At 39.0% G+C, this 15,390-nt stretch overlaps 1 protein-coding gene across 1 annotated transcript in view; it reads left to right on the top strand.

Moving 5' to 3' along the window:
- The window catches only part of TRPC6 (transient receptor potential cation channel subfamily C member 6), a 109,765-nt gene that overhangs the window by 67,357 nt on the left and 27,018 nt on the right, over positions 1-15,390 (top strand). The window contains exons 2-4 of the mRNA XM_059817646.1: positions 1,785-2,559; positions 11,255-11,440; positions 13,553-13,717. Coding sequence (XP_059673629.1) covers positions 1,785-2,559; positions 11,255-11,440; positions 13,553-13,717 — 1,126 coding nt within the window. The remainder of the gene's footprint in view (positions 1-1,784; positions 2,560-11,254; positions 11,441-13,552; positions 13,718-15,390) is intronic.

Here is a 15,390-nt window from a genome sequence, read left to right as displayed (position 1 = left end):
AATACTGAAAATAGTGAAGTGTATTTGAGCATATATATGTAAAGAATCATTAAGCTACCATTCAAAAAGGAAAAAGATGAAGTTGTAGTGAATATCATGTAGTTTAGCTGAGTAATTCTGAGAGAGAAAATTATTTGCAATTGTATTTCTATTGAGGATTGGGATCTTAGTTGACTGAAATAACAGTCATTAATTAGATTTTCTTCTTATTAAAGAGCATGTAGCAAGTTTTGTGCATTTCTCATCAAACTTAGCTTTGGTATGGTTCACTTTATGTTTTAATAATCAAATAATTATTAAGTAATTAGTAATTAATATGAGAGGTGAGGAATGGATGGGGGTTTCAGTAGTAGAAGTAGAAGAATGGACAACATTCCAGAGCTATCATGAAGCAAGAATTGGCAGGATTTGTTGGCAAGCCACTGAGTGGAGGAATAAATAGGATATCAAGGGTATGAACTGTAATAACGAAAAGGATGTGGAGATGGGGAGTAACAGATGTCATACAATGTAGTCGATACACTTCTATCTTGTACAGATTCAATTTATGACTGAGCATTCAATTATAGATGTCAGAAAAACATCAGCAGGGTGAAGAGGAGAAACCAGATCCAAAATGTAAGTTAGATAGCTGCTGAAGTAGTGATGGGGGTAAGAATAATAAGAGCAAGTGAAGTCAGCCTGCCTGCTTTTCTGAGGCAGAAGGGAATTTGGAAAATTTCCATGCTTGTGTGCCCTGCTGTCCTGTGCAATCCCTCGTGCCTCGTCCTGGGACTGCTGACTCCGTTCACACCGTGACTTGTCTTCACTCTAAGGTGTGACTACCAAAGTAGACCAAGTAAAGAGCTTTGCGTGAGTGGCAACCTGAGGGGATGGTGGCTTTCAGAAGGGCCACTTGAGGGCACCTAGGCTCATGTATGTGGTGTCACTACGACTCCTCCTACCAGCTGAGCAGATGTGGGCTATTCTCACTGCCTTGTGCTGTTGATACCAGCTGTCTCTGGACTGAGGCAGTCATTGCATGTCATCACTATTCTCCAGGTCATCTTTGTATTTAAAATATATATTTCAATAACGAACTTGAGATCTGATGTTCTTCTTTTTGATACCCAGTTGTTCCAGTGAAGTCCTTCAAAATATCTGCTAGATCTAGCAAAGGTGTCAGAAAGTAGTACATTCACCCAGAGAAAATGTAGTTTTGCGCTTGAAGCAATTCTCAAACTTAGCTGAATGTTTTCTCTTGAAAATATTCTTGTAACCAGAAAGTGAAATCTCAGCATGTAAAAATGTTATAATGCTTTCTTCTTTTCTAGATTAAAATAGGAAGCACTTTTTTTATGAAGTGACTGTGCATATCAGAGGGATGTGTGAGATACCAAATGATAAGTTTGGACAGAAGAGTGCTGGAAAAACAAGAGGGGGGTTTCTGTGTAAACCTGAGAAAGAACCTTACCTTTAAAACTGTTATTCTACCTATGAAACATGAAGTACAATCCAGCTTCACTAAAAGTTATGAAAAAGCTGTGGAGGATGAAATAGGGAAAAAAGTGTAGCCTTAAATCGTGATTGAGTAGGTCTTGTTGAAATAAAATGTAGCTGGCTACTGATTCCAGGGCTGTGTAGTGACAGTGGCTACAAAGTGCATCAAAGTCAGGGTTTCAGGTCTCCCTGCTGCATTAAAAATATGCAGCAGATAAATGATTAAAATTTTTTGAGTAATTATTGTTTTAAATGGATGTGCCCTTGCATACAACAGAACTAATGATTTCTCTATTTCCACACAGCCGAGGCAATGAGAATAGACTAGCACTGCGACGACAGACCATTCTCCGGGAGAAGGGGAGGAGGCAGGCCAGTCGAGGGCCAGCGTATATGTTTAATGACCACTCAACAAGTCTTTCTCTTGAGGAGGAGCGCTTTTTGGATGCAGCAGAATATGGAAATATTCCAGTGATTCGCAAAATGCTGGAAGAATGTCCCTCACTCAATGTGAACTGTGTGGACTATATGGGGCAGAACGCCTTGCAGCTGGCGGTTGCCAATGAGCACCTGGAGATCACAGAACTTCTGCTGAAGAAGGAGAACCTGTCTCGGGTTGGGGATGCCTTGCTTTTGGCTATTAGCAAAGGTTATGTTCGGATAGTGGAAGCCATCCTAAACCATCCCGCATTTGCCGAAGGCAAGAGGCTTGCATTGAGTCCTAGCCAGTCGGAGCTACAGCATGATGACTTCTATGCGTACGACGAAGATGGCACACGGTTTTCCCACGATGTTACACCGATCATTCTGGCTGCTCACTGCCATGAGTATGAGATTGTCCACACTCTGCTGAGAAAAGGAGCTCGGATTGATAGGCCACATGACTATTTCTGCAAGTGCAGTGAATGCAATCAGAAACAAAAACATGACTCTTTCAGCCATTCTAGGTCTAGAATCAATGCCTACAAAGGTCTGGCCAGCCCTGCTTATCTGTCTTTGTCCAGTGAAGACCCTGTAATGACTGCCTTGGAGCTCAGCAATGAGTTGGCTGTGCTTGCCAACATTGAAAAAGAGTTTAAGGTGAGTAGAGGGATACTGATTCTGACAGACATAGAATTGCAAAGTTCAGTCAAAGGTCTTTCTCGCATTCCTTGAATAATAAGAGGTCAGCATCATCTTCACAAAGCAGCAGGATAATGTGGGAAAATGTATAATTGTTTAATGAATGGGAGATTTAAATCTTTGGGAGTGTCCTGTTGCTCTGTGCTGATTGTAATTCATGCTGCTTATGTAGAAGGTGCCAGTGAACTGATTTTCCACTTCCTATCAGACAGGATGGTAAGGGAGTCCCTTCAAACCCGTGTGTGAAGCTGGCTTAGGACAGGGGAAAGAAGAGACTGAAGTGGGACAGTTTAGTCACTTAAGCAAGCCAAATTGCATGGTTCTCCTAAACCCTCATACATTCTCATTATTTTCTCGTAGTTGGACTGAGAGCTTTCTCACTTGTCATAATCTTTTATAATTATTTACTAAAAGAACTCTAAAGAATGTCCTTCTTGTCCTTTTGTAATGTGTTGCTTTTCTCTGGTGTTTCTACTAACCTCTTCCTCTTTTTTACTTATTTGTACGTAGTTATACGTGAACTCTGTGAAGTCAAAGACTTTTTCAGTATTATATAGATTTTTTAATGTTACAAAAATGCATAATTTTGAAAAAAAAAATAGTTGAGACCCAGGGATTCAAGGCCCCTTCTATCCTTAAAGTGTGAATGTTCTTTGGAGGTTTTTTTATTATGTAGATACAATGCTGCACAACCTACAAAAATATTTACCACACTTTATTTGTGTGAAGACAGTAAGAATGTAAGCTTTTTGCTCTCAGTAAATGCAAAGTCAGGCCTTGTGCAAACATAGGTAGTGTTAATTATGACTTAAGTTAGCTAAAATCAGTTGGACTGGGTTTACCTTATGCGAACCTGTTGAAAGCAGATGCTAGTATATGATACTACTGTGACAGAGCAAGATATGTAGACTTCACTAACAGGAGATCAAACCCCCTCCAAAGCAGTAAGAGAGTAATTTCGAACATTGTGTTAGGAAGAGTTTGAAGTTGCCATGATGAATATTTAATGTTAATCTTCTTAGCAGTGGCACAGTTCTCAAGGCTGTGAACCTGTTTCTGCTCAGCCAACCTGAGTTGAGATGCTGCAATTCTGAACTAATTACTCCTGATTCATGCTCATAGGTGTATCTTTGTGGCACCAATCTATTGAAATATTTCTTGGAGAGGCAAAAGAAGGAGGAGGAATGTGCAAGGGGATCACAGAATCGTTTAGGTTGGAAAAGACATTTAAGATCATCAAGTCCAACCGTAAACCTAACCCTGCTAAGTCCACCACTAAACCATGTCCCTAAGCGCCTCTTCCACACATCTTTTAAATACCTCCAGGGACGGTGGCTCAACCAGCTCCCTGGGCAGCCTGTTCCAATGCCTTTCAGTGAAGAAATATTTCCTAATATCCAATCTAAACCTCCCCTGATACAACTTGAGGTCGTTTCCTCTCGTTCTATCACTTGTTACCTGGGAGAAGAGACTGACACCCACTTTGCTACAACCTCCTTTCAGGAGTTGTAGAGAGTGATGAGGTCTCCCCTCAGCCTCCTCTTCTCTAGGCTAAACAGCCCCAGCTCTCTCAACATTGTGTTGGAACTTAAAAACAGTAGCTAAACAGCTGAAATAGGAGCAGAGGAGAATTTTTGTTTTATATCAGTAAGACAAAATTGTGGGAAGAGTATTTCAGCTTAATGCAGAAGATGAAATTCTGCCCCATGAAGTCTCTGGCAGAAATCCTTAGGACCTCAGTGGACTGAGATTTCATCCACTGCTTTCATGTACAGTCCAAAGAAGCATATTTAAACCACATACTCTTGTTTCTTTCTCTTTAGCAGCTGCTGAAGATGTGAACAAAAGGACTTGATTAACTTAAAGGGGAGTAAATTTAGAACAGAACAGAAAAACATTTTTCATATACCATAAATGCAGCCTGTTAAGTTCACAGCTATGTTGAGATAAATAGCATGTCTGATCTGTACGGACTGTATAGCGCCATTTACCACAGTTGGAGTGACACAAGCTAAGATTATTGTAAAGATAAATAAAATCATCATCAGGAACAGTCAGCAAGAAGTGTCCTTCAAATGTATGCTGCAGTACACAACTGTTGAGATGAACTGGGAGCTCAGTATTTGTCCCTGGTGCCACCAGGGTAGGGAACAGAGCACAGAGGTGAGAAAAGGTGGGCTGGTTCAGAAAGCAAGCTTCTGCAGCCTGCCCTGAAGCGCCATGAGAAGGTCTTTCCTTGGCGTGACCTAGCTCATCCCTGAGTGACTTGTGGTTTTCTAGTTCCTCTTTTGTCTCAGTTGCCTTCTCTAAAATTAGAGCTCCACTTCTAGTGTAGCGTTGTATAAAGAATTGCAACAGAGATTTTGAGGTACTGTCTTTCAGCAGAAACAGGTGGCTAGACAAGAGGCAGAGCCACTCCATATTGCTGGGCGTTAATCAGCCAAGCTCTGCTGGGGATGTACCTACTCTTTAGAGTGGAGTAGGAATAGTAGAATAGGAACAATGAGGAGCAGGAGCACAAGGCAACATGGAAATTTAACTCTCCCTTAATTTAAGGTTTCAGCAGGAGCAGGCAGCTGGCAGCATAAGGTCTTTTGGAAACATATTTGTAGGTATTAAAATCATGTGGTGGTTCAGCATAAATACTAAAGACAAGGGAGTACCTTTATACATGCATTGTCGAGAGTTAACATTTACACTATTGATAAGTAATAACCTTTACAATATCTAGACAGGCTGGGGGCTCGACTGAGAAATAACTGGCTTAAGTTCAGTGCAGGCAGTGCAAAGGTTGTGTGTACAAGCTGCATGAAATGAACACTGTCGTCTGTAATGATTCTGGGCTTGTTTGTGCTTCTGTAAGCTCATATCCCTGCTTGCAGCAATTTACCTAAAAATTATTACTCTTACTTTATTTCAGGAGTTTGCTACAATTATCTGAATAGTGCAGTCCCTGCATAAAAATGTGGGTTTTATAAAAATGTGTTAGACATGTTAGTGTAATCAAGACAAGTATATTTTAGTGCATAGATTAGCTGGACATGGCAAATTTTTAGCTCCATCTAGAGTTTTCCTGAGCCATTTAAAGTTTTTAAAACCTTGCCTAAATGAAAATTGAACTTTCTGGTAATAGAAGTTTTAAAAGTCACCTATTTTATAGTGCTGATGGGGTATTGTTGCAAGGGAGGTGCCCAGTGGGTGCCTACAGCAACCAGTGGCACAGACGATTCCCAGGTCTTCCTCAGAGGCAATGGAAAGTGTTGATGCTGAACTGTGATACTGGTTGCTTTGTGACTATCTTATAAATTACTTCTCTCTCCTATTAAGGTTAGAGATAACACTGACCACGAAAATGTGATTCATGCAAAATAAGAAATGCCATAGTGAGTGGAAACCACTATTCTCTGGAATAAATGTCTGTCTTTGCTTCAGACCTCTAGCAGTGGTATCGAGCATTATATGCCGGTTACATTTGGTTGCAGGTGTTTTTACAAGTGTTTTGGAGAATCACTCTTTATTAGGAGTAAAACGAGAAAAAAGTAGAAGATGACTTCTGAAGGAAGACTAACTGGACAGATGTGTCAAGCACAGCGTAGAAATATTTCTGTATCAAGCAAGCAGGTAATTCAGGCTTCCTGAGTAATTCTGAGATCTTCAGGGTTTTCTGAATGCCATTTAATTTAACTTCTTATGACATGGCTAAGTGTGCAGCTTTACAAGGTTTGATACTATGTAGAATATTTTTATTTTGGGGGATTGCGCTTGTATTTTCCGTCATCAAAATTGTTTGCCTACCCTAGAGCTAATATCTGTACTATGTCCATAAGGATGCAGATGATGTCTGACAAATGTTGTCCTGCAGAGATGTGGCCTGGAGTTTTGAGAGGGACAGCTGTGGCCCAGTGCTGTTCAAAATGGATAAGATTTGCATCTAGTACAAAGTCCACTGCATCTGTAATGGCAACACACTGTTTTATTATTTAATGGGATGGAGTGGAAACATGTATTTTTAAAATAAACGTAGATATGTTACTGTTTGCTGTAAATTAATACCCCTGATAAGGTCATCTGAGTTTGCTTTTCTGATGAGAAGCAAAATTCAGTTTAACATCTCAAAGTCTCATTTTCTGTTTGTTTTCATTTATACAACCCCCATTACAGAAATCAGGTCCCAGTCTTCATTAAACGTATCGTCAGGTCTCTTAGAGAAGAGTAAGCATCACCTTTTAGAAAAGAACTGAGGCCCTGAAGGAGTAAGAGCCCTTTGTAAGGGGAGTAATGTGTTTATCTACCTATGAAGATGCCTAAATCCAACATTTACGTCCCACTTACATTCACAAGGCACTGTGAAATCCTAAATCCTCATATAGCAGTACCTGCATTTCTGGTCTTGGCCTCTACAGTTCACTAAGCAGGGCCAGGACGTGGTCTGGAGCACTGCTCCATCTCATCTGTGGGGTTCAGTGTCAGCCTGCGTCCTGAGAGCATTTTCATCCCAGGCACAGTCTGGGGGACAGCAGGAGCCTGTGACTGGTCACAGGAGGCTGTATGGAGAAGGCCCCTTTCTTCTGGCAGAAATGGCTGTGGTGATGCTCTCCTGCTCTCCTGCCCATGCTCTCCTGCTTACGTGGTCAGAGGTAAGGCAAATCATGGTCAGCAGAGGTTTTCAGAGTAACCGTGACCTGCTTGCTCCCTTGCCCGGGACACGAAGACAGTCTGTGGCTGCTCCTACCACGAAGGGCAGGTGACCCCTTCTCAGCAGCAGCCTCTGTCAACCCCACCCCTCCTGTCATTCTTCTGCCACCACTATCTTGTTCCCCTGGTTCCTCATCCCCCACAGTACTCACCCCAAATCATCACCTTCCTTTTGCAGGGTGGGAACAGCCAGTGCTGCCCCCTTGTCCTTGGTGTGGCAAAATTTGGCAAAATCGGGTTTTTCCTAAACTGCTGAGGAGCCCTGAACCAGTGTTGTCACATACGTAAAATAAAGCACACGTGTGCTTTATTGCAGAATTAAGGGCTGATTCTTTTTGGAGCCTCCAACTGTAATTTAATTGCTAACTACCATCTCAAGTCTCCCAGGACTACTTTTTTAATTCATTAAGTTTACAATTTACAGTGAAGGAGAACTCGTGGAATTATCCATGTGCCTTTGGCCATTTTCAAAAATAAGTTAAGGCAAACAAATTACCATGTTCCCTTGGCTCACATTGATGATAAGAGACATGTGAGACTCTGGGGGAGGGGGAAGTTTCTGTGCATGTGTGACAGAGAGACACTGAGATGGCAAGAAAAGTGTATTTGCTGTCACTACGTGTTTAAGCGGACCAAGGAGACAAGGGGCAAAATGCAGCCCATGCTGTAGTCTCTGCACATTAACACACTTGATTTCTTAGAAACGAAGTTGCCTGGCTAGAGTTGCCTGCCCTGTGTTCAGATCCTGACAAATCCTCGCATAGAAGTTTAAGACATTATTATCCCATCTGTCCCCCATAACCTTCCCTAAGAGGATAAATTCTTCATAAGGGAATGCATCTCAAGACAGCAAACTGAACTGGAGCAGGGACGTGCATTGCTTTCAGCTGACTCTGCTGTGTTACAACCACCCTGTGCCACGGCTGGGGTGGAGGTGGCGATGCTGGGCATTGCTCGACTCCTCATAGCTCGTTTGCTGTAACCTGACCGCCAAGGAGATTTCAGCTCAGCTACCACCACTGATCACAGCTCTGGCAGTATTTCACAGGAGGGGAAGCTGTGTTATTGCATTTTCAAATGCGAGTTTATGGATGAATTTACTGGGTGCAAATCACAGAATCACTAAGGTTGGAAAAGATCTGTAAGACCATCAAGTCCAACCATCAACAAACACCACCATACCCATTAAACCATATCCTGCAATGCCTCGTCCACACTTTCCTTGAACACCTCCAGGGATGGTGACTCCACCACCTCCCTGGGCAGTTTATTCCAGTGTCTCACCACTCTCTCAATAAAGAAATTTTTCCTAATATTGAGCCTGAACCTCCCCTGGTGCAACTTGAGGCCATTTCCTCTTGTCCTGTCACTAGTCACTTGGGAGAAGAGGCCAACACCCACCTCTCTGCAACCCCCTTTCAGGTAATTGTAGAGAGCGATGAGGTCTCCCCTCAGCCTCCTCTTCTCCAGCCTGAACAACCCCAGCTCCCTCAGCTGCTCCTAATATATACTGTGATACCATCTACAAACCTAAATTCAGAAGGGATAATTCTGCAAAGTGTGGATGGGGTTATCTGGCTATTTTTAAAAGTGCCCATTCAGTATTCATTTTGGTAAACAGGACTACACTCAGAAAAAAATCAAATTCTTCATTAGAATAAATTATTATATGTTATTTTCATTTTGAGACTACCCAAAGGCATTGGACTCTACTGTAGAGTAATCGTCTCCTCACATACTGTTTTGAAAATCAATGTCATGTCTCAGTCACCAGAGCTGGAAAATATTGAAGAGTGTGTGTGAGTGTGCGTGTATATATGTATCTCCTACCAGAAAATATGCAAATATTAATGTATTACAAATACATTATTACAATGTTTTGTAATAGCTATTTATGAAGGCTAAATTATTTTGTTCCTAAATTTATTGAAAAATACTCCTTTTTTCATTTGATGTTTGTTCAAGGGTCAGATACCAGTTTGGAACGGTTCATGGTACCTAACCGTACAAGGGTGTATAGGTTGACTCCGTGGTTTTCCTTGGTCTGTGAATCTCAAATGGCTAATTTTCCTTTAGTTTTGAAGAGGACATACATGTATTAAAATGATTGAATACTGAATCTTAATCTTAGCTGCTGCTACAAAAATGAAAGCCAAATAGAATGTGATATATTACTCTCAAAAAATGTCTTTCTGTAGTGCGAAGAAGTCAGGATTTTGGTTTATCTGTATTGTTATTCTTCTGAAGAGAGGGAAAATAAATAATATAATAATAAACTCTACAGCATGTCATGAAATAGTTTTAGTATTTAGCTTCTGTTGTCTTTGTAGAGAAATAACATTGACTTTTTTTGTCTTTTATGACAGAACTGAGCTATTTTGCCTACACTACATTATTAAAAAATAAATCACTAGCAGTTTTATGTAGACATACAATACTGTCTATAACTATTTGTCTATGAATGTTTGCATCCATCTAAGTAAAGTGAAATGTAAAACTTGGATGCAATCCTTTAATACATCCAAGTGATAAACTGGTATTGCGGTGTTGTGGGTAATAAAGCACAAACATGCATGAAGTACACTCTTGGCAAATAAATTACGGTATTCTGTATACTCAAAATAATGGTTTCTTTTTCAGGGTGTCTATTAGATGCCAGTTAGTATGAAGGAAGTAATTAAAAAGAAGGGACTAAACAGAGACTAAGAGTGGGAGGAGGGGGAATGCTATGAAGAACAGACCAGAAAAGGGGGAAATGTGTCACTGTAATAAAAGCATTCATAGAAAGTTACTTTGAGAGACTACATGAGCAGTCCTGTATGGTGTGGGTTGGTTGGGGGTTTTTTCATTCTTTTGTTTGGGAAAAATTCTACAGCAATTTCATCATTTTAAGACTTAGTAAAATTAGCAGAGATCACAAAAATATCAGAAGTTGTTGACACATGTGAGTAAATCTCTTGTAAGACCTAGGCCAGGGGCAATACCTCTGTACACAATTTTTAGCTTTAGATAAACATCTATATCTATGTCCATCTAACTCCTTATCTGTCTAGCTGTATTAATCTTTTATGATCCAGACACAGCTTCTGGTAATGAGTGGTTAATGAACTGTGGATTGCAATGATCAAAATACCATTTCAGTTTTCACTTACACCTTTTTTGAAAACAGTCACTGAGAAGACTATTTGGTAGTTAATGCAATAAGCAACTGAACCTGCAGTTGTAGAGCAACATTTTGGCTCACACAGCGAAGTCTGTCGTGAGATATTTGAGCTAGAGAGCATTGAGTTGAAGTTAGAGTTGTGGTATCACCATGCTATTTGTAGTACTGCTGAGGCTATTGATGGAAAACAGCAATCAAATCTTGTGTTTGCAAGCTAAAAGAGGTGTTGGAAAGTTAGAAAGATAAGGTTTGTAAGAATAATTCAAGGCCTAAGAAAAGTCAATATATTTATGTAATTCTCAAGAAGGTTGGGAAGTTGTTTAGACATGCTCTCTGTAGGATACTCATCTTGTCCAACTGAGATCTCTACAGCGTAACTTTCTACATCTGAGCTAGTTACCTAGACTTCTGTGACAGTCAGTGAATAGAAAAATAATTTCCTATGTGCTATTCATCTCAACTTGAACTAGTCATTAAAATATGTCATACAGTATTTCTAAAAGTGGTGTTTTTTACTTTCATTTGGCTCTAAAGCAAGTCTAGAGAAGTAACTCAGATTTAAAACTTGATAATGTAGACATCCAAGGTAACCAAGGTGACATGAATCCTACTCCTTGTGAACATTCAGGGGAGGTAGATGCTTGATAACGAAGTGCTAATAATCTACCAGGAAAAAGCATAACAAGATGCAAAACACCTATTTATGCTCACAAACGTGTAGCTGGGATGTAGAACTATTTCCCTCATGTTCGCTCTAAACAGCAAACCATCTACTTTCTTTCTTTTCTTTTCTAGAATGATTACAAGAAATTGTCTATGCAGTGCAAGGATTTTGTAGTTGGACTCCTTGATTTGTGCAGAAATACAGAAGAAGTGGAAGCTATTTTGAATGGTGACGTAGAGATGAGCCATAATAACGGAGAACATGGTCGCCCCAGCCTTAGCCGCTTAAAACTTGCCATTAAGTATGAAGTTAAAAAAGTAAGCAATTATGTTGATCAAACAGACATGTCATGATAGAGGTATTTGATTATGCTATTATTAAATGTTTATGTTTTGGTAGCCTCTGACACTTAAACGAACATTTGGGCTCTTCTGCACAGTGTATTTACAAACAAAAGAATCTTTGCATCAGATGGCTCGCAGTATAAACAAGAAGCAGACATTCAGGGTGGATACTGGTCATAGTTAGTATGAGAGCAAATGGCTCTAAAAATGTGTAGCTATATGCAAAATTTGTAGATGTTTGCTTGGTTTTAGTTTTAATCTATTTTTGAAAAAGATGGAAGAAATTTGCACTACTTCTGCAGCGTGGAGAAGTATAAGATTTAATAAAAAATAGAGTATAGCACAGCAGTCCTGTGCACTGCATGATAACAAATATTGATACACATTTTTGTCAAGCTGTTGTGTCTTACTTAGAAAGCTGAGAAAACTTGGTGAAATTTAGTGTCTCACAGAAAATGTGTATTTGTCTGTATAGATGATCAGAGACACAATCTGTAACAGTACTATGCTTCTCACTTCTGAAGAACAATGGGGCACAGGCAGCGTTGAATATAGGAGTTATTGTCCCTTCTTTGTCTTACTTCCGTTTCTACTGTCTAATACTCTGGTCTGCATATGAAGAGTACTTGGTAAAACCAGCTGAGTTAGCAGTTGCACCAAGACCCTTGAATTACCCAGAAATATAGGTTAATATTATAGATAATATAGGTTGTAAAGTTCCAGGTGACATGTGTGTGAACCAGAGAGAAATGATTTGTGTGATGAAGATTGTACAGCTGGAGATCAAGAGGATACAGCTCAGGACTATACTTTGAAAGCAGGTTACCCTAAAGTAGAGCTATCTTCTGACAGAGCAGCAAGACCTTTGATAAAACTTTTCCTACATAATGAAATGGATCAGATCAACACTGTGAAAATAAACAGTATCTTATTTTAACAAAAAAAAAAAGTAGATAGGGAATCGGAACTCTTAAAAATCTAGTGTGGACCGAATATACAAATCTAATTTATTGGGGAAGAGTTGCAGATTTTTTTCAAAAATTGAGTTCACATCTCTGGGGGGAAACCTAAAACATTTGTAAGTGAGGAGTATTTATGTGTTCATGAAGGGAAAAAAAGAAGAAAACCATTTTGACTGAAGAGCACCTATCAGCATATGAACACAAAGCTGCAAAACACTTGGCAAGCTACGGTATCTAAAGAGAGCTGAAACAACATTTGAAGGGAAGGTAGCACATTGATCTTGTCCTTTGTAGTAGCTGAGTCTTAATCCTTCCTTGAATGTGAACTTTCTTTCAACACTTTCTCTTGCCTGAATAAAGACATTTCTTGCACCTTCATCCTTTAAATATAGAGAACTATTCTAGAAAAAAAATACTGGATTCAGTTAAATTTTTAATGGTATTTCCAGGTTTAGACTTAAAAATTTACGGTGCAAAAGAATCCACTATTTATTAAGATCTACCTTTGTAAGATGCTTCTTATACTCTCCAAAGGGTTTGACAGAAGAGAGGGTTATAGGCCAATTTTCTCAGTTTTGCAGAGTTTGTTCTAAAGGTTCCAGAACCAAGTTATAAATAGTCCTTAGCTGATTTCCTGCAACAGTGACAGCTATTTTCTTATGCCAGCTGAAAAAACATGGTATTTTCCATGTTAGCATGTGAAAATATAGCATATTCTTTCTTTCATAACTCAAAACTGTATAGCATCCTTTGCAGAACAGAAAGACTTAAAGTTTTGGAATTTCTGAGGTAGTAACATGAAAATTATGAATGTCAGAAAAAAGTAGAGTTTGCCCAGATAAAGTTCATGTTTAATTACCCTTAGATGGAAATCAATAGTTTCTGATGGAACACAGTGTCAATAAAATAATATTTTTTTAAATGAAAGGATTTATTGTTGCCTGCATGTTGGGAGATTATGCTCATCAAAAAACTTTTTCTTATACCAGTGTTAATACTCCTTTGACTATAAGCTGAGTTGTTGCTATTCCCACGTTCTTAGTGTGCTTTGTATAGTTGTTATATTAATAAAAGATATTCTGATAGCAATATTATTTTGTTGTGCTCTTTTTCTTTGTTACAGTTTGTAGCACATCCAAACTGCCAGCAACAACTTCTTTCAATCTGGTATGAGAATTTGTCAGGTTTACGGCAGCAGACCATGGCAGTGAAGTTTCTGGTTGTCCTTGCTGTTGCGGTAGGACTGCCATTCCTTTCAATGGCTTACTGGATTGCTCCTTGCAGTAAGGTCAGTCTGTGAAATCTTATAATGGCCTTTTATTAACTCCTGTATCATCTGTATGTAGATTCTTGTCTGGCAAAGATGAAACATGCGTATCAATTACTGACATGCTTAAGTAATACTTCAGAAACGTGTTATTTTAAAGCTGAGTTGGAATGGAATGGCTTCAGGATTGCATGTTCTGACAATTGTAATTAAGACAGCTAAATGTATTGTGTTAAATTCAATGTATATTAAATGAAATTACAATGGTTGAGCAAGAGTTGCCTTGTAGAAATTGTAGTTTAGAAACAATGAGTCAAACTAGTCTTCATTTAGTTGTTGCATTAGTAGGCAGATACACAGGATCCTCATTTCCCATTGATTCAGAGCTAGACTAAGTTCAGGCTGTGGGTTGATTCCAGTTAGCTAAAAGGCAATTTTATTTTTGATGATTAAACATTAGTAGATAAAAGTTGCTGAAACATGAATGCCAGAAATTCAAACAATCATCAGTTTTCTAGAAGTCAAAGTGAACTGTGTTGGGTGCTAAGAGTCATTATATTTCACGAGGTTTTTAAAGCGGTCACACAGCCTCCCCTGCATCCATTTATACTGCGTTGTTTGGATTTGGATGCTACCACTGTATCTGGTTTGGATGATGTATACTATGGAAAGCCATTCCGCTGAAATGGGTTACAATTTCTGACCTCTCTGACCTTTGTGTTGAATCTGTGTTTTAATTCGTCACTATCCATTTTAAATGGACACTGATGGAAAATCTCCATTGAGAGTGCGTTAGAGGGAACAAATGGGATCCTATAAGGATTATTGAACAGGTTACAGTATAACATCCATGATTTTAGCAGGTCGAATCCTGTGCACATATAATGATTCCAGGGGAAGAGGAAGGTTGTAAGAGAGGACTGAGGTCTTTGTGGGGTTTTTTTATTGTTCTCTGAGAGGAGAAAGGTGGACCTTTTTTATTTTGCCATATTTTTCATTTCTTTCAGTCTGGACAATAAAAATCAGTTATATCATTTTCACTTTTCTGTATAGTGACTAGGATTTTTATGAATACTTTTGTCTTAAAACATGCCTTGAGATTCAACATACTTCAGTAATTGGTTTTCAACTATAGCAGTGACTTGTCTATTTGTCATTTTCCTTTTTCAATGATTTATTGGATCTTAAAGTAATTTTGAACCATTGTACATTCTGAAAAAGCTATTCCAGAGTAGCTTTTTAAAGTCAAGGTTCAAGGGACAACATCCTTTAAGGCTTCACTTCCTCTGTCACTATTTAGTCATTTCATCATGTGATTTATATGTTCAATGCTTTTTGTTTCATTATATTCTGCAAATGGAAAATCTAATCCACCTTTTTCACCAGCTGCTATATCTTATCTTGTGCTTCAGTCATACTTCAAAATTCGATTCTTCTGGTTTTTGAAAACAAAAATGTTCACTGTTTAATTTCAGGATGGGATGGCTCCAATACAGAACATGATCTGTATCAACAGAGTCCATTCTGTGTATGAATTGATGGAATTTTATAAATCTTTTCTCCTTCTACTGAGATAAAGTACCCATTCTTTTTCCAGGTTTGGCACTATGGGGCACAGTGACAGAAGAAGAGAAAATACTTGCAGTATTTGTGGTGAAAATAACAGCTTGCAGTGGAGTTATTGTGACACATTT

The sequence above is a fragment of the Gavia stellata genome, chromosome 1 (genome assembly GCF_030936135.1).
Source record: "Gavia stellata isolate bGavSte3 chromosome 1, bGavSte3.hap2, whole genome shotgun sequence".
NCBI classification, from domain to species: domain Eukaryota; kingdom Metazoa; phylum Chordata; class Aves; order Gaviiformes; family Gaviidae; genus Gavia; species Gavia stellata.
This window is presented reverse-complemented; position numbering and strand designations above follow the sequence as displayed.